This window comes from Silene latifolia, unplaced genomic scaffold (genome assembly GCF_048544455.1).
Source record: "Silene latifolia isolate original U9 population unplaced genomic scaffold, ASM4854445v1 scaffold_95, whole genome shotgun sequence".
Lineage (NCBI taxonomy): Eukaryota > Viridiplantae > Streptophyta > Magnoliopsida > Caryophyllales > Caryophyllaceae > Silene > Silene latifolia.
Window position 1 is genome coordinate 1,016,352 of NW_027413826.1, and position 19,921 is coordinate 1,036,272.

The window sequence follows — 19,921 nt, forward strand, 5'->3', positions numbered from 1 at the left end:
GAGTGTGTAGGTCGCCGGAATCTGGTTGTGGTGGGATGATTGGGCTTTGGGTCTTTTGCGTAGTGTGTTGTTAATAGAAGGTTGGTAGTGTCGTAATTTATTAGGGGGCTGGTAGTTTAATTAAGTAATGGGCTGGTTAGTTCGTTCTTACCAAATGATCGTTATCACCGGATCCCACCTATATATATATATATATATATATATATATATATATATATATATATATATATATATATATATATATATATATATATATATATATATATATATATATATATATATATATATATAGAGAGAGAGAGAGAGAGAGAGAGAGAGAGAGGCGGGATCTCGTGAGTTTGGTTCTTATGGTGAGTTTGTGCTTTAAAATCTCAACCATTAGATGATAGCAAATAGATGGCTGAGATCTTATACTGACAAAAAGAACATAAAAAAGACCGACATCTGGTAAGTTTTCGATAATCAAGGTTTTGTTTCTCACATTGACTTTCCACTTTTCACATAAAACCATGAATGCTAACCTCACTCTCCAAACTCCAAAACCACCATTACCATAACAACCCCATCAAACAACGTTGTTTCTCTCAAAACCGACCATGCACTACGCCATCACCACTGAAAGGTCCGCCACTTCTCGGACAACTTCCGACGCTTCATCGCCTCCTGCCTCGTTCGAGTTCTCCCACCGAGTTGACTCGTCTAACTCGCCGAAAATCGGTGAGTCAATGTCTACCGCCGACGAGTTGTTCCTCACAGATCCGTCAAGCTCTTCGCTCATCTTAGTACTAATCAAGACGATGTAATCAGAATTCCTAGGGAATTGAGATTATGAAGCAAATCAGGACGGAGAACTCGATCAATGTCTCCTTTTCGTAATTCAATGCAGTTCACAGGTCTTCGTTAATCGTTTCTCGAGCATGAATCGTCGGTGTCAACTCAGTCGTCGCTTTTTCAGCAGGTTGACTCACATCTGCGTTTATCTTCCTCTCGACGCGGTCCTCAGGGCGTGGTTTCCATGGCTGCTTCTAGCAAGTTTTAATATAATCATTTAATTTAACTAAATGTGATTATTTTATTCGAATTTGATGTTCAATGAAAATAATGTTGATTTTCGGTTGAATTTAGATTGTGTTTTGAGATGTCGAATCGATTCTAATGTAACACCCCCGCACACCAAGATGCCTTACCAAGGACCATCCCAGTGTATGAAGGTGTTACCATCTCGGTCACCCGAGGTAGTAGATCAAATAAACAATAAAAGAACATTTATATTATAATTCTATAAGCTTTTACAACCAAAACTACATAACGTGATACAAAGTGATAACTATGATAGCTACTAAGCTCATGCGTCAGGACATCAATTCCGGTAGCATGGTGACTCGATTCCCCTCTAAGCCCATCAGCACACAGATCAACTGTACCTGCTAAACCAACTGCTCACCATCCCCGAATGGATCACCACAGTTTTGCAAACACAACACGGGGTCAGTTACTGAATAACCAAAGCAAGACAGGCACAAAAGATACTCAATGATCATCATCCTCCTTCGATCTCCCAATCTCACACAATAACCGACTACACACCAAAGTGTGTAGTCCTTCCAGATTACCCATCGCAACAGGTAATCCTCACCGCCAGTGGGAGGACCGCAGCCAATCCCCACCTAAGCCCCGCTCATCAACGAGCGATATCCCTGTCCCTTAATGTACACATCCCCTCCCGTGACGGGTTCCACGGAGGGCGAACTAGGGTGTGAAGCCACTCCCGCAAGTGACTCCACCACAATCATCATAATATCAACACCACACCAACACCAACACCAACACTCCCACAAAGATCAGTGGACAATCAATCATACACAATACAATACAAATCTCAAATCAATTAAAAAAAACTGAGTAGGGAAACCCTTCCTTATCGTCAAACCATGAAATGCATCGACACTTAGCCAAGCAAGACTCCGAGACGCATCCTACAAACGGTAACCATATCCTATTATAAGACTACCTCAAGAGCCTACTGAAAATGACAGCAAAACAGCGACTTACCTCGTGACGCGGACCGACGGCGACATCCTCACACGCATCCTTCATGTGTAACCCCGTCCCCTTCCATGGTTATAATCTAGGCTAGATAAGAATGTAGGGCAAGGTGGGTGATAGGTGAGAGAGGGATAAATTAGGGTTAGGGTGAAATGGAACCGTCGAAAATGAATTAAGACTTGCGAATTTACGTTTTATAATAACACGTCAACTGCAGCTATACTCGGTCGAGTGTTCCCACTACTCGGCCGAGTAGTCTCTACTAGGTCGAGCAACCAACTGCATATGTCACTTATATTCACTTATCCTCTCACCTATCCCCTCCTAAGGTCTACCGTGGTCAAAAGGGTTGGTCAAAAGGGTCCTTAATCATGGTGGGTATTACATCAAATGCGATTTTGTGAATTAAAACCAGGTGTCGATGTGGGAGAAAGTAATATGGTGATTCAGGGTGGTTGGTGTCGATGTGGGAGAAAGTGAGCAGTCTGGTTGACACAGCCTTGTGTACCGGGGTGGTAAGTTCTATTGCTAGTGGCAGTCGACTGAATTTTAGTCCGATGCCGCTGTTAAATTTTAACAGTAAACCAGATCAACACATTTTTTCTCCTATGTGTAGTGTGTAATATGCTGGCCTGCCGGAATTCAAAAGCATACTACTGTTTTATCTTGGGTTTGGTTATGAAATTGGGTTATAACAGAAAATGTAGCGATTCATTTCCAACTTGTTAGTTTGAAATTATGAATCATGTGAATTTTGTTGTGAATGGGAGCAAGTGTAAGACATTATTATCAATACACCAATCTTTTTGAAGTTTAAAAGGGACAATAGTTCAAAGCCTAGATGAATCAGTTTTTAGTCTGTATAAGAATAAAGATGGAGGAGATGACGACACTGATTGGTGAGTGCGCGAGTCACTATTGCATCTATTGAAAATTGAAGTTGTATAAGATAACAATAACACAACAATAACACCAGAATAATACTCCAATAACACACGGATAAAACTACAATAACACCACAATAACACCACGATAACACGGGAGAAAAAAAGAGTAAAAAAAATCAAAGTAGTAAAAAAATCAAAGTGACACCGGAATAACATCACAATAATACCAGAATAACAATACCATCAAAATAACAGCACAATAACACGTGGTAAAAAAGAGTAAAAAAATCAAAGTAGTAAAAAAACTCAAAGTGACATCGGAATAACATCACAATAACACCGGAATAACAGCACAATAACATGTTGTCAAAAAAAAGAGTAAAAAAATTAAAGTAGTAAAAAAATCAAAGTGACACCGGAATAACATCACAATAACACCAGAATAACAGCACAGTAACACGTGGTAAAAAAAAAAGAGTAAAAAAATTAAATTAGTAAAAAAAATCAAAGTGACACCGGAATAACATCACAATAACACCAGAATAACAATAACACTAAAATAACAACACAATAACATGTGGTGAAAAAAAAAGAGTAAAAAACTAAAGTAGTAGAAAAAATCTAATTGACACCGGAATAACATCACAATAACACAAGAATAACAATAACATTAGAATAACAGCACAATAACACGTGGTAAAAAAAAAGATAAAAAAAAATCAAAGTAAAAAATAAAAGGGATATTCTCTCGTGTACCCCTGAACTTTTTCGTTTTATATGGTGTACCCCTCGTTTTTCATAAAAAAACTTTGACCGACAATAATTCTCTGTTACGAGTTCAGAAAATGGTAATTTTTTTTTCAAACCAATTATCTCGTCAAGGCCTTCAATTTGAAAAAAAAAAAAAAAAAAATTGACCGCTTTTTGAACTCGTAGCCGGTAGTTATGGTTGATCAAACATTTTTTAATGAATAAACTTTGACCGACCATAATTCCCGACTACGAGTTAAAACGTCGGTGAATTTTTTTTCACACAGAAGACCTCTTAAAGACGGTCAATTTGAAAAAAAAATTTATCGTATTCTGAACTTGTAGCCAAGAGTTATTGACGGTCAAAGTTTTTTTGCATGAAAAGAGGGGTATATCATAGAAAATGAAAAATTTGAGGGGTACACGAGAGAATATCCCAAAATAAAAAAAGCACAATAACAGCATAATAACACGAGGTACAAATAAAATAGTAAAAAAATTAAAGTAAAAAAAAAAAAATCAGAGTAGTAAAAAAAATATAGATACCGGAATAACATCACAATAACACTAGAATAACAATAACAGCACAATAACACGTGGTAAAAAAAAAAAGTCATAAAAAAAAGCATAATAACAGCATAATAACACGAGGTAAAAAAAAAAGGAGATAAAAAAATTAAAGTAAAAAAAAAAAAGAGTAACACTAGAAAAAAGAGAAAATAAGTAAATGACAGTGATTTTATATGACAGGTAAGATTAGATCTTGGCCATTCATCTCTAATATAATCTAGTGATGAGATTTCCAAGCACAAACTCACCATAAGAAACAAAACTTACAAGAACCTAACTCTCTCTCTCTCTCTCTCTCTATATATATATATATATATATATATATATATATATATATATATATATATATATATATATATAAGAGGGTAGACTCAATAGATCCTATATCTCTATCTCTCTCTAGCCATCCGATCATCTCCTAATCAACTCAATCGTATGGCTGAGATTAAATCTCAGATTTTATTTTTTTATTTTCAAATTTATATTCCAACTCAGCTTTATACAAACACCTATTTCTGCGTAATCTTCCTCATAAATCATAACAACTTTCTCTCTCTTCTTTATCTCTCTTCAAAATTCTCTCACGTTGTTACTTCACCTTCAACTCGCAATTTTTTCTGGTGAATTCGCTTATCATCTTTACTTGTACTTCTCATTATTTATGTTAAATTTGTTACTGTTTTTTCCTAATTTATTACTGTTATTGTTCTTAGACGATTTATTGTTTAATTTCTGCACAGCTGTTGAAGCTTACTCTGATCGTCATCTAAATCCGTTTCTGTTATTCTTTGGTTTTAGGTATTTTCTGCACTTTTCTCTACAAGGCTTCAATCGTAATTCATCTTCAGTTTCGTTTTCATCAAATTATGATTTCAATTGTTCGTTTTAGCTTATTCATCGTTTTAATCAGTATTTACTTTGTGTTTGCAGGTCTCTATTTTAATGTCGACAGTTCCGTCTACTCCATTGACTAATGTTTCCGTTGAAGATGACATTCATCCCGGTTATAACATCGTTTCTCTGTTTTTCGTTTTACACTCCTTTCTCTATACATGCATGTGCATTTTTTTACCTATTTTTCATTGATTAGAACTCATGCTATGCTAATTTATGTGTTTTCTGCTATTTTTATTGTTGAATTTTAATTGATTATTTTCATTAATCCACATGTTTATTTTAACAGATATTTATGCCACTGTAACACATATGCTACATTACTGTTACATGCTATATTTGAATATAAGTTAAAAGTTTCACAACTTCACTATGTCACTTACTGTAACAGATATGATACATTACTGTACCAGTATTTGTACAATCACTGTAACATGTTTTGTTTCATTCTTAATTTCACATCTTCAGTTACTGCAACACATATGCTGCATTAACGTAACAGCCATGATATATTGTTGTAACATATATGACATACCCCTGTAATATACCTTGTTTATTCTCTGATTGTTTTTTTTACCTTTACATTATTCAGAGGTTCAATCTTGTCGTGAATCTGTTTTTACCCAAACCTGCACATCACATCCAACAGCAATACATCCACTTCAATTGAGCTACACTCCTGGTGGTAGTGAGAGATGTACTAGGCTAGTTGAGGAGTCGTTCACACCTAAACTGAAATGCAGTTTGTTGACTTTGATTCAGCAATGTGTTTTTTTGTGGTATATGCAATTTCCTGTGGGTTTGAGCCAAGGCTGTATACTACAAAACGTACCCGTGGTGGTGAATTACTGAGGAAGTCTATTGTTTGTAATCGTCAAGGATACAGAGAGAATAAAAATAAACTGAAGTGTCCTATTGAGAAAGATTCTACTGTTAAGCCTTATGTTTCAAGGAATGTTAAAGTTACTAGGATTGGGTGTCCAGCAATGATGAGGGTTGAAGCGACGGGGGGTGGAGGTTGTAGAGTTGATCAATTTGTTTCTTTCCATAATCACCGTCTTCTCTCTATTAACGACAAAGAGTTCCAGAAAGTTGTAAGGAAACTTTCCTATTTCCAAAAAAAGTTAATCATTGATAACTCAAAGTTGCAGCTGGGAGCGTCCATTAGTTTTCAGCAATGCAAAGAATATGCAGATGGTTATGCTAATGTTGGAGCAACTTTGACAGATTTTAAGAATTTTGCTAGGGATGTCAAATGTTATATAGGTTTAAAGGATGCAACTCTCTTTGTTAATCATCTTGAAGAGCTAGCAAAAATTAAACCTGGTTTCTACTTTGCACACGAGATTGATGATCAGAAGTGTTTAAGCAGGGTGTTTTGGTCAGATGCTGAGTCTAGGAAGAACTATGCTGAGTTTGGTGATGCCCTTAGCTTTGATGCTACATACGGAACTAATAAATATGGTATGATTTTCACTCCGTTTACTGGAGTTGATCACCACAAACGGTCTGTCACATTTGCTTGTAGTTTGCTTGATCATGAGAATGAAGACTCCTTTACATGGTGTTTCAAAAAGTTTTTGGATTGTATGGGTCAAAAGGAGCCTTTATGTATCGTAACAGATCAAGATGCTGGGATATTACTTGCTATTCCTAATGTTTTTAAAACAGCCCGCCACCGTTTTTGTATGTGGCATATTATGGAAAAAGTTAGTTCTAAAGTAGGTGCAAACATATGCAAAGAGACTGATTTTCTCTCTCGTTTGCATTCGGTTGTTTAGGATTCTACTTTAGAACCAAAAGAGTTTGAAGAGAAGTGGCTTGCAGTTATGAATGATTTCAACCTTGTTGGCCATAAATGGCTATCAAGCATGTATCGTGAGAAGCACTGTTGGATCCCTGCCTATTTTAGAGACATGCCATTGGGAGGGTTGTTAAGAACAAATCAGAGATCCGAGAGTTCAAATTCCTTCTATAAGCATTATTAGACTCATTTTGGAACTTTGGTTGAGTTTTGGATGCGGTTTGAAACTGGCATGGAAGAACAGCGTTATTTGCAAAAATGTCATGATAAGGATAGTGAGCACAATTTACCAGTCACTTCTGCGGTGGCTACTAAAATTGAGTTACATGCTGCATCTGTCTCCACCCATAATGTTTTTTATGATGTTCAAGTTCAATTGAAGAACACTTCTTCTTGCGGCCTTGCTGGTATGCCTGTAAATGGGGACGTTCGTGTATATGACATTAATGATGAGTTGAGATATTCTACATTCCAGGTCTCATATAATGTCGCAACATAAGAGGTTACTTGCAGTTGCAAACTTTTTGAAAGTAAAGGTTTACTTTGCAAGCATGTATATTGGGTTTTCTTAGCTAATCTCCTTAAAAGCATTCCTTCCAAATACATCGTTCCCCATTGGTGTAAGGCTTCCTATAGAATCCCTTTCTCAATTCTTCCTGGCAATATCATAGAGGACTGTGACCCTGCTGATGTTATCAAGATGGAGATTTCTAATGTTTGGTCAGAGTTCTATTCGACAATCGGTGTTGCAAAAAGCTTGCATGTTGATCGCATCAAAGAATTAGCTGCTCTTTTGAAGTCTTTTATAGAAGAATTCAGTCCTTTGTCCTCATCAGAGGTATTATCCAAGGAGAAAGAGATAGAGCAGCTTTTGGGTTTTACAAGTTCTTCAGAAGTGACGATCTTACCACCCAAACAAGTCAGGAACAAGGGTAGCGGCAAAAGGCTTTTGTCCAGCAGGAACGAGTCGATAGCAAAAGCACAGAAGCCTAAAAGACTTTGCGCCTGCTGCAAACAGATGGCTAACCATGACAAACGCAATTGCTCTCAAAAGGAACTAGATGATGTATTCTCTCTTACATTTTATCTAATTATCTTGCTTTTTTTCCAGATTAACTTTCATTGTTACTGTGATTAACATCATTTTACTGTTGCTTTTCTTCACAGGCAACTTCAGAAGATGATGATGCTGTTTGATTGATGTTGTTGCACTTGTGGAATTAGTGATGATCAGCATGGACATTAATACAATTCAATTTTACCATTACTTTACGTTTTTTGTATTCGTCATATTTTAGGTTATAAGAAAATACAGTCCAATCAAACGATTATTGTGATTTTTTGAGACATACAGTTTTATATCTACACAGTTTTTTGGAAACTATGATGCTTGCTGTAATAGTACTTGAGACAATGTCATTGTGATTCTCAATAACATCATTCTAACGTCACTATAACATATTCAAAGTGTTTCGCAAATGCATAATCGTTGATTGTTTCCTTTTACTTTTCCAAGGTAATCATCTTTGTTTCACCGTAATATCATCAAACTGTTACTAAAACATCATAATACAACTACTGTAACAACATTTACGATGTCAATGTGATGATTTTGGCAGCAAAATCACTGTACTTGAGACAATGTCATTGTGATTCTCAATAACATCATTCTAACGTTACTATAACATATTTAAAGTGTTGCTGCAACAGAGACACTGTGGATTGTTTCCTTTTACTTTTCCAAGGTAATCATGCTGTTTCACTGTAATATCATCAAACTGTTACTAAAACAACATAATACAACTACTGTTACAACATTTAGAATGTCAATGTGATGATTTTGGCAGCAAAATCACTGTACTTGAGACAATGTCATTGTAATTCTCAATAACATCATTCTAACGTTACTATAACATATTTAAAGTGTTGCTGCAACAGAGACACTATTTATTTTTCATTTTTTATTTTCTAGGTAATCCCGCTGTTCCACTGTAACATCGTCAAACTGTTACTAAAACATCGTAATACAACTACTGTAACAGAAATATTAATGATGTTACTGTAACAGGCATTGTTACAATAATATCAACAAATTGTAAGTATAACATGCTAACAGAAATATTAATTCACAATAACATCATTCATTCAATACTGTAACAATGAAACACAATTACCATAACAATCTGTTTTAACTACTTTAACATATGTTCTCCAGAACACATTTACAAAATACATCAAAATGAATTAACTTCATTTCTTTCCAGCATCTCCACCTTCTACTTTTTTCTTTTTTGGATAGCCTTCTCTCCTTGCTGCTTGTTTCACTCTCCTCCCATACGTTGCAAATGTTTATGGACTTGAATGTAGCACAGGAATCTCAGTTACGTTGGGATTTGTTGCAACAGGTTCAGTGTTGCCATTGTTCTTTTCAGTCGATTCATCCCTTCTACGCTTAATTTCTATCCACATATCTTCTTTTTTACATTTTAATGCATCCACCTTTGCAGTAACTTCAGCTCGCTTCTCATTTATGTCTGCCAAGACCAATGATGCTGCCATTTCAGTACAAAATATGCGCCTTGTAATCTTCTTGCCCAGTTCAGATTCATACGGTTCCCCCTCGTATGCAATCATGTGCATCATTAAAAAACATCCTGATTCCTCGTCAGTGGCATCATGTGTTCGCCATGGCAATTTTGTCTCAAAGATAGGGAATCCTGCTATTGCCTCTGCATCCTTCACTCCTTTACTTTCCAAGTAATCACTGAGTACACCAGCCTACATCAAACAAGACAACACTCTTTTAATTAGTCTTTTAAAACTGTCACAAAGTGTTATTTGAATATTTGAATGTGCGAATAGATATTGACACATACCACTACTCTTGTAATATTATACACATTGCTATCCTTCCATGATTTACGAATCACGCTGTCGAGTACATCCACCTTCTTGCTTGACATGTCGACACACATGCAAAAGTAGTGTCTTCCAGCATATAAGGGGATAAAAATCAGTTCTGCCTCAAGATTGCATTCTGAGTTATGAGCTATAAACCTATCCCAACACTCATACACACTGTTAGCTTGTGTATCAACCTGTGTACCATTGGATTCTCTTTCAACCAGAGCATTGATGTCCTCCTGATATATTAATAACAAGTCAAATGAATGCACATTCATTCACAATAACAGACTTATTCAATCACTGTAACATACATGCATAATCACAGTAACAGTTAAAGATGATCAGTATGACTACTTACCTTGTGATTTATTCCAAAAAACATAAGTGTTTTTGTGCCTTTCTCAGTGTGTGCTATGTTATTCAGTAGCATGGCCCAACATTCTACGACATTTTGAATTAGATGTACTGTTGGCATCAACGTTTGTATATCTTCTCTTGTTAAACTCTTTTTTGCATTATACACCACCACGGACTCTCTATGTCCAAAAAAAAATTACCAGTTAACAACTTACATGTGTAATTACATTCTTTTTTACAGTAGATAAGATTCAGTTTTTAATACCTTTGATCAAATATGTAGTCATCCAGAAAGCAATAATCAGCCACTTCCTTCCTCGTAATCAATATCCATGAGAAACGCGATTTATTATTTCTCATAAATCTTGACACAAGAATAGAATTAGGTTCTGATTCTCCGCAGTATAATGTGCAGCCAATGCTATCTGATGCTCCCTTTATTCGACTGCCTAAGACTGACATAGGTGTCTTCAGATAGTCATCACAGCTGTTCTGATTTTTTGCTTTTGGTGTTGACCATAATTGTTCTTGTTCAAGTCCTGTTTTCAGTTCATGCAAATAATATTACTTACAAGTCGCAAAACGTATGGAATATAATATGTATCCAAAGAGTTTGTACAAGACCCTTACTCTTTGCTTCCTCTTCAGCCTTTTTCTTACGCTGCTCAACAAGCACAGGCAGTAAAGCTTTTCTTTCAGTCTTGATTTCTTCAACCTTCTCCATCAGTTTATCTCGTGTACTATTAAGGTCACTCATCACAAGTATTGCTAATATCTCTGCCCGACATACAATCCTCGTTGTCGCATTTCCAAGGTCACAATCAAATAGCTTACCAACTTAAAACAACATGTGAAACATCATAAACACTCCACAGTCGACATTCTCATACAATTCTGTACACTTCCACTTGAATTGCACATTTCTCATTGGAAAACTTTTAACCATTCCGCCCTTTTGAACACCATTTTCAGCTAGAAATTCTCTAAACATATGGGCCTGCATTACAACAATACACATTCAGATACTGTAAACACATTCAGATACTCAGTTCTAAGCTTACAACAATATATCAAATTGCAATTGCAAAAGCCACTAGAAAACGTACTGTTATCATTGTCATGTCGACATACTCATTTTCTGTAAAGACCCCTCCATACTCTCTGTTGTCTAAGTAGTCAATCTTCTTCTCAATGAAATTTATACAAGCACAAAAGAAGTGCTTATTAAATATCATTGGAATGAATACCTACGAAAACGTCAAGAAACAAGCTTTTTAGATATTGGCAGTCATAGATTCTTATAGTTTCTTATTGAAAAAGTTTGAAACTATTTTTTCTTACCATGTCAGAATCCAAATTCAATGGACTTTTGCAACACTTGCACCATCCTCTCCATGCATTAAATATTTCTTCCACATATCCTCCGCCTTTTTTTATCATCTTCTGTTGTCAATAAGCTAATGATTTGTTCCTGAAAATTGAAAGCTTAAATGTTGTCATTATGCTTACCAATATAACATACTATTTCAATTACTATAACATATACATTCCTTCAGAGTAACATACAATATAATTACCAGTATAACATACTATTTCAATTACTATAACATATACATTCCTTCAGAGTAACATACAATAAAATTACCAGTATAACATACTACTACAGTTACTATAACATATATAACCCTTCAGAATAACATACCATATGATTAATTCCCAAATATAATCTGTAGGGTTCATCAGTCACCACCCTCTTGACAATCAGTTCATTAAGCATAATTGACCAACATTCTATGACTGATGTTGTTATCAACTCATCGGCCATCATACTTTTTGCATCATCCTTTGACAGAAAGTGCAGCAATCCAAATGTTGCTAATCTCTCACTGTAAAAAAAAAAAAAAAAGAAGAAGTTGTAATATGCAAATGTATATCATACAAATATAGAAAATATATACGAATGTAAAAAGGTGAGTTTTATACTTACTCATTCTTGTAGTTGTGGTCAGTTAGGTAATAGTAGTCTAGTACCTCCTTTCTTTGTCGAAGAAGAGGCGTCATCAACTCACTATGTTCAATCATGTACTCCGACAACAGAATTGTCTCCTCTTCTGCATGTTCACATACCAGTGAACATCCAAAATCATAATCGACTACATCCATGCATTCTTCTTCTATGTTTGTGTGTAGTAGATATGAATGCTTATCAGTTGTTCTGTCTTCGGTGGCATCTGAATCTCCATTTGCTGGTTCTTCCATGTTTGTTGTAGTTAGAGTCTCTGTCATGTCTTTATACTCATTCCCATGGTCAGACTCGTAGCTGAAGTCGCTGCTGTTTGTATTCTGTGAATTCAGCAATTCCCCTTTGTCTGTTGTCTCCTCATTCAATGTTTTTTTAACAGCAGGGTTTACGGCTTCCTTGACTATGTTTAAAACAATCTCTTCTAAGCCTTTTGCAATATTCTGTGGTGACTGGTTTGTCTTTGTAGCATTCTGTTGTTCTTCATCTAAGGACTTGTTGTATGCATTAATTAATTCTTCAAACTCTTCAAAAGAAGGTATATCAAGGCTTTGGGCATGTTTAGTCCTCTTCACCAACTCGTTCATATAAGCATGGTACATGGGATTCTTGTATAGTTGCTGAGTTTGTGTTGGAGCAACTGGGGCACTCGATTCTGCATTTCTTTTATCAGGAACACCTGTTTCCGACCCTACTTTTCGCTTGAATATCTGCATACGTTCAACATTTCTTGCATGGAAAAGGTCAGAATCCCTTTTCATCTCGAGGAAGAGCAAATGAATGTCCTGTATAACATTACAAGTAAGAATTATAAGTACAACTGTTATTTAAGTTTTTAAAAGAATTAGCATTAAAAATTATTTTTACAATAACTACTATGTTCTGAACTTACATCAATGGCCTTGTTCTTTAACTGTTCATCTGATTCAATTCCTGGAGGCAGTTCCATTGCTACATACACTTTCCCTCTCTCAATTCCAGTTTTCTGACTCCCATCTTTTTTTCCCCTTACTTGAAAGAGTTTCGATTTTTGCGGACAAATTGGATATTTTGTCTTTGTCATTGTCCCATCCCCCAAGTATCCTACATCTTTCTCATCACCAACTCTTTTCTTCAACTTTTCATCTGTCCAATGTTGTATTAATGGAAGTTCAGTTGGTTGTACTTCTCCTCTAAACTCGATTCTATGCATGTATGCCAGCATGAGGAACATAGTGCATCCGCAAAGACTCTTACTACCACCTTTAAACTCTTCCACTACTTTAACCAATTTCTGAAACACATACTTGCACCAATCTAAATCTTTGATTTTCGCAACATCTTGGACAGCGTTAAGCAGCTTGAAATCTAGGATATGACTTGTGTTAGGTGCTAAGAATGTGCACATACTGTAGACCACAAACATCCGCTTGAAGTCATCTCCACTCTCAGTTGTTTGCTTTAAATTTTCAGATAATTGGTTCATCTTGATCATCTCTGTTGTGCCTCCTAATCCGAACCTTTGGCGCCATTGTTCTTTTAAAGGCTCCTCTGCTGACTGTTTACAACGACCAATCGGTGTAAATTCCACTTCATTACCTTGCCTAGGTAACATGAAAAAGTCATGGATATCATCTTTTTTCAGAATAAACTCCTTTGTACCAGAAGCTTTGAACAGGAAGCTGTTGTGGTTGAATGCCTTTATCACCCATTTTATTATCCCCTTTGGGAATTCGGTTATTTTCAATTCTAACAGGCCCCCAAACCCAATCTCTTTAACTGCTTGTTTTTGTTCATCTGTAAGATTGTTAATAATTTTGACCAAAGTTGTTGATCGACATTTAACTACAAATTCAACAGGCCTGCAACATAAACTATACATGTTACAAAAAAGTAAATAAACAACAACAACAACAACAATTTAGTCATGTAAATCAAATTACAGAAATAACAAATTCACTCACTGTAACATGCAATAACAGCTAATGTAACAGACACATTGAATAACAGTAACAGACACATTGCTTAACAGTCAGAATAAATATTTCTTCAGTATAACATTCCTATCCATTTCTATGACAGTTTACTGATACAATTACACATTCCACTTTCCAAATAGAAACTATAACATACATATTTCTTCAGTATAACATTCCTATCCATTTCTATGATAGTTTTACAAATTAGGTTAACCGTGTAAACAAACAACATCAACAGTTCATTAATATAACATGATACATAATCATTTACTACAACTTAATGAAGAATAGAAACACTACATACTTTTGTTTCCTTTTAGGCTTTTCAGCGTGCTCAACAACGTCTTTCTCCATATTGTTTGCTTTTAATTCATTACCAACATTCTTCTTCAAAGTCACCTTTAGTTTCTTCGCATTAGTAGTAGCAACTTCATCGTCTGCATCCTTGTTTTTTCTTTTCCCCTTTTTCGTTTTAGGGCTTGAATCTACTTTTTTACTCGTTTTCGTCATTATACTTCTTCGATTCCTGCATTTTTTTGTTAACATTGCTTCAATTCATCATCGTGTATACAAATTACCATTGTTACACACCATTATTGAAGCAGAAAACAACAAACTAATATCACAATACTAAAATTAAAATGATAAAACTTATATACACCATGAAAAGGAGATTTGAATTTCGATTATACCTATTATTGAGTGATATCAACGATTATTGTTCTTGATTTTTGAAGCAACTGATGATTTTAATTTTTTTGATTGTTATAACGGTGTATTGGTGATATTTTTTGGGGAAAACGGTTGAGAGATGTTTGAAGAGGAGAGAAAAAGTAAAAAATTTGGAAATTTTGAAACATCGCGTTTTTTGGAGGTTTTGTTCAACTCTGGAGGCTGACGTATGACATGCAACGTGTCAGCATCTTGTGCGTCCATTGTGTTGGATCTGACGGTCTGAAATGATAGGACGGACTCATTTAAAACCCTAGACTCATCGGATCCCTTGTATATATATATATATATATATATATATATATATATATATATATATATATATATATATATATATATATATATATATATATATATATATATATAGAGAGAGAGAGAGAGAGAGAGAGAGAGAGAGAGAGAGAGAGAGAGAAGGGTTCTCATGAGTCCACTATATCTTTTAAGTCCCTAAGTCCTCATATGGATCATTGGATATAAGAGATGGATGGATGAGATTTCATCTAAATGGAAGGCCATAAATCTCCCATCCTAATCTCCTCCCTAATTCTGTATAACTCTTCATAATTCTGTATAACTTCTTCCTTATTCTAATCTCCCTACTCACTTCATCATTATTCATTCTCTCATACTTCTCTCATTTCCATTCTCTCTCTTTCTTCACTCCCATATTTCTCTAAAAAAAACCAAAACAAAAAACCCAAAACAAAACAAAAAACTCAAATATTCCACCCCTCCATTTAGCCCCACCCACCACCCACCACCACTATCTTCCAGCCCCACGACGCCACCCGCCACCCACCACCGCCAACTTCCAGCCCCACCACCGCCAACTTCCAGCCCCACACCTCCTCCCCACGACGTCAACACCACACCACCCTCGGCCAGATCTGGTGAAAGAATCACCCTTTCGTCCCCAACACCAAGACACCACCACGACAACATCACCTGATGCCGACACACCAACAACCTGCTGACATACCACCACCAGAACCGCCTTATCGTCCTCACCATCAGATCTCAAAAATTTCGAACAAACCTTGACGCCGTCTGTTGCCGCCGTCTCCCTTCTCCGCCGCCCTATCATCCTCATACTAATGAGATCCGCCTCTCCTCGATGTCGTCTCCCCTTGTCGCACACCACTCCTCAAAAATCTTGATTTTTTGATGGTTGATGGTTAAGTCTGTTGCCGCCGTCTACCTTCTTTTGTTTTCATTTTTCTTGCTTTATTGTTTTATTTTTATTTATTTCAGATTTTGTTTTTTTTGTTTTTATTTTTTTATGTTTTCGGTAATGTGGTCGTGGTTGATACATTGTTTTTCCATTTTGTTTTTTTTTGTTTTTTCAGTTTTTTTTTCGTTTTTTTTTAAAATTTCAATTAAGTTTTGTTTTTTTATTTGTTAAGATTTTGATCTTTGTTATTTTTCAATTTTTTGGGTAGAAGGGTAGGTGTACAGTGGTGGTTGAAAGGGTAGGCGAGGGTTGAAGTGGTGGTTATTGTTGGTGATTGATGTTTTTGGGTTTTGGGTAGGCGAGGGTTGAAAGGGTAGGCGAGGGGTACGGTGGTGGTTGAAACAGTAGATCTGATGTTTTTTTTGGGTTTTGAATTATTTGGGTTGGTGGTGGGAGGTGGTTTTGAATTATACGAGTGAGGTGGTGTCGGGTCGTGGCGGATCTGGGGGCGTGAGGGAGAGTGGGGAAGAGAGGAGGTGGTGTCGGGTGGTATTGGGCCGCTGAGATCTGACTTTTTGGTTTTTTTTGTTTGTGGTTGTAGGTGGTGGTGGCAGAGGTGGTGGATTTGTGGTGGTGTGCGTGGTGGTGGTGGATTGAGGAGAGAGGTGAGGGTGTGGTGGTGTCATAGGGGGCGTGGCGGGACAGGAGGGAGGTGAGGGTGGTCGGGGTGGGGTGGTGGGGTCGGGTAGGTGAGGAAGTGGGTAAATTTTTTTTTGAATTATTTGGTTTTTGATTTTTGTTGGATTTTTGAGAGGAATTGAGTTTATTTGATTTTTTTGGTTTGTAGAGAGAAGAGAGGAATGATAATTGTGTGAGATGAGAGAGAAGTGAGTGAAAAATAAATAATATATAGTACAATTAGTGGTTGATTAGTGAAGGTAGTGAGGGAAAGTATTTAGTTAGCATTAATCCCCTAATTTTTGCACTAATCCTCCCTTTTTCTCTTTCAATCTCATCTCTCTATCCCATCTTTTTAAGGGTCCTAAAGAGGACTTATAGACTCAATGGATTTTGGTGGACTCATTAGATCTCATTTATATATATATATATATATATATATATATATATATATATATATATATATATATATATATATATATATATATATATATATATATATAGTCGTGATCCTGGTAACACTAACATAATGAGAACCATGAGAACCCTTACTAAATCATCATCAAATCTTGTTCTGAAAGTTTTGATGGATCATTTAACCTTAGTTTAGTTTATTCAAACACATTTTTAGTATAATTTTTGATTTTATTAACAAAAGATAAACTTAATGTAGAAAAATACAATTACGTATACTAAAATGACTATAGATGCACGAAAACGAATACTAGGTGCATGAAAATTGTTACCTGCATGAATATGATTACTAGGTGCATGAAAATATCAGGCTCTAGGTGCACGAAAACGAGTTCTAAGTGCATGAAAATTGTTAGATACATGAAAATAAGTAGTAGGTGCATGAAAATTAATAAAATGTTTCTCGTCGCAATTTCCATCAATAATTTGTACTTTTTGGACGAAGAAATATGTTACATAGCCATAACATTCTATGCCGAATCCAAATATGTCGTTATTTTTTAGAAAAAAATTTTGTAAGGTGGAGTTCTTACGCTTCTCACTATGTTGCTGGTTATATATATATATATATATATATGGGGCGGGTTCAGGTATGAACTGAGTAATGGTACGAACTGTACGAACTAAGATTTAATATACACTGTTACTCTATCTCGCGTAAAAACCAACTATACAAACTTAACCCTTTTTCTTTCTTATTCTCTACCCCACCCTCGACCTCCATCCACTCTCCTGTCACATCACTCATCCTCAGCTGCTGCCGCTGTCGCTGCCGGCGAGATACAACGACGCCGACGCATCACACACGACTAGTGTCGACGCATCGCCGACGACCACGACCTCTAGTTTTCCTTGCCTTTTCACCACCATCGCTTATCGGACCACCGAAGAACATCACCAGTGACTGATTCTGTTGTCGCCGAACCTACTTTGTCGGCGACGGTGACCTCACACAATCGATCTATTTCTAGAGAGAGAAGGGCGATCAACGACGGCGAGGGGATATGTGTTTCATTCTTAAGTTTCAGGTTAGTAGATCTGAACAATTAGAAAACAACTGTGGTTTAGTAATGTTGGTGGTTGTTTGAATGTTTCATTAAATTGATTTAGTTTGCTAGAAGCGTATAATTATTTGATTTTTCAGTTTTTTTCTTTAAATGTGGATCTCACAAAATAATAATAATCCGGATACACATGGTATTAATGCTGGATACACAAATCGATTTGTGTATTTAGTAGCAATACAATGTATATCCGAAGGTGGTATTAAAGGTATTCTCGTAAATTGTACGATTGCACGATTGAAAATGACGAGGGGCTTAAGTAGCCGGGGGTTTGGGTGTGAAATCCAAGGACTGGTATAAAACGATGGAAATGGCGATAATGCGCTTTTCTTTACCTTCTGGAGTATGTTAGATAAATAGTCCCGCAGGAATGCACCCAAACAATTGTGGCTGGTGTATTTCCTTGTATAGCAAAACGTGAGCCCGTGTACCAGACTGATTGGTCATTTAATGGTACGTATTCATTAAGGTAACACCATTTTCATCCCATAATTTACTTGTGTTTAATGTGTATTGTCAGCAATTTTATGTTTAATGGTTTTATTAATTGGGTACATGATGTCTTAACTTTTGTCATACGCGTTGTTGTCAAACCTGAGCAATCACTTGCAGAATATTTATGGAAAAGTATAACCTGTTTTCAACATAATACTGGTTTTCTTGTTTTGTACAGTTAATGAGGCGCTCTAACACCCATATTTACCCCCTCTTCGTGATATAAATGAAGAACCAATCTGTCTTCATCCATTCAGTTTTTATTTTCAACAGCCATCATTTTCAGAGGAAATCAAGGAGCTCATTTGGCGGCAGTCGGTGAGGTGCAACCCCGACCCTGCCATTCAGTAATTGTTATACACCGGAAACATGTACCTATTGTAGTTATATTTATAGCCTATAGAATGTGTGCACATTAACCATAAATATTTTCTTCAGAAAATGACAGAATGAGTGTTGTGCAGTAGGTTTGGTAGAAATTTATGCTTTTTATAGGTCCTTGCAATCAACTTAATGTATTATGGCGTAGAACATTATTTATGTCCTTGCAATCATGAGCAAAAGATCAACACTTCCCTCCCTCCCAGTTGTTTATTTACCTTTAGATAAAGATATTATTATGCTCACATACGCATATTATTACCCCCAAATACGCATGAGTACTCCAAGACACACAAATCGATTTGTGTATCTGGGCTCCTCGTATGTGTATCTAGCGTCATATTGTATGTATCCAAAGCCGAAACTTAAAACGATGACCGCCTACCACCGCACCACCAAGTACTATACCACCCACCGCCACTACTGCAACACCACCACCATCACCACAACCCCTGGGACCTTACGGCAAATTTGAGTAGACCGTGGTTGATGCTCGTGGACAGTGCTGGCCTGAGGTGTTCTTGGTATTTGGTGGATGTGAAATGGGCTGCCAATGGTAGTTTAATGACGGGTAGTGAGGTGTTCATGGAATTTAATGGAGGTATATATGGCTATTTGGTTATGTAGTTGACGATGGTAGTTTAAAAGATTTGGTCATTTGATTGCTCAACTAGTATATACTTGTGTAAAGTATTGAATGCTCCTTGATGACAAAAAAAAAAAAAAAAAAAAA

At 36.2% G+C, this 19,921-nt stretch overlaps 2 protein-coding genes and 1 long non-coding RNA gene across 3 annotated transcripts; all 3 read left to right on the forward strand.

Annotated features, from left to right (window-relative positions):
* Positions 1-2,920: 2,920 nt before the first annotated feature.
* Positions 2,921-7,135, forward strand: LOC141640595 (protein FAR1-RELATED SEQUENCE 5-like). Its single transcript, XM_074449329.1, has 6 exons — positions 2,921-2,945; positions 5,052-5,086; positions 5,184-5,256; positions 5,740-5,844; positions 5,910-6,868; positions 6,929-7,135. The coding sequence occupies exons 1-6, from the start codon at positions 2,921-2,923 to the stop codon at positions 7,133-7,135; spliced, it is 1,404 nt and encodes a 467-aa protein (XP_074305430.1).
* A 48-nt stretch (positions 7,136-7,183) lies between these two features.
* LOC141640596 (uncharacterized) lies at positions 7,184-8,148 on the forward strand. Its single transcript, XM_074449330.1, has 3 exons — positions 7,184-7,426; positions 7,502-8,017; positions 8,119-8,148. The coding sequence occupies exons 1-3, from the start codon at positions 7,184-7,186 to the stop codon at positions 8,146-8,148; spliced, it is 789 nt and encodes a 262-aa protein (XP_074305431.1).
* A 9,710-nt stretch (positions 8,149-17,858) lies between these two features.
* Positions 17,859-19,347, forward strand: LOC141640626 (uncharacterized). Its single transcript, XR_012543088.1, has 2 exons — positions 17,859-18,276; positions 18,986-19,347. It is a non-coding gene; the product is annotated as an uncharacterized LOC141640626 (long non-coding RNA).
* Positions 19,348-19,921: the final 574 nt, after the last annotated feature.

What these genes read in the sequence shown, in the direction of transcription:
- LOC141640595 (XM_074449329.1), top strand. Translation starts at nt 2,921, where the DNA reads ATGGAGGAGATGACGACACTGATTG. An exon ending in TCCTGGTGGTAGTGAGAGAT is followed by an intron (nt 5,845 to 5,909) that starts GTACTAGGCTAG and finishes ACTTTGATTCAG; the next exon opens with CAATGTGTTTTTTTGTGGTA. An exon ending in TGGAAAAAGTTAGTTCTAAA is followed by an intron (nt 6,869 to 6,928) that starts GTAGGTGCAAAC and finishes TCGGTTGTTTAG; the next exon opens with GATTCTACTTTAGAACCAAA.
- LOC141640596 (XM_074449330.1), top strand. Translation starts at nt 7,184, where the DNA reads ATGGAAGAACAGCGTTATTTGCAAAAATGTCATGATAAGGATAGTGAG. An exon ending in TGAGATATTCTACATTCCAG is followed by an intron (nt 7,427 to 7,501) that starts GTCTCATATAAT and finishes TTACTTTGCAAG; the next exon opens with CATGTATATTGGGTTTTCTT. An exon ending in CTCAAAAGGAACTAGATGAT is followed by an intron (nt 8,018 to 8,118) that starts GTATTCTCTCTT and finishes TTTTCTTCACAG; the next exon opens with GCAACTTCAGAAGATGATGA.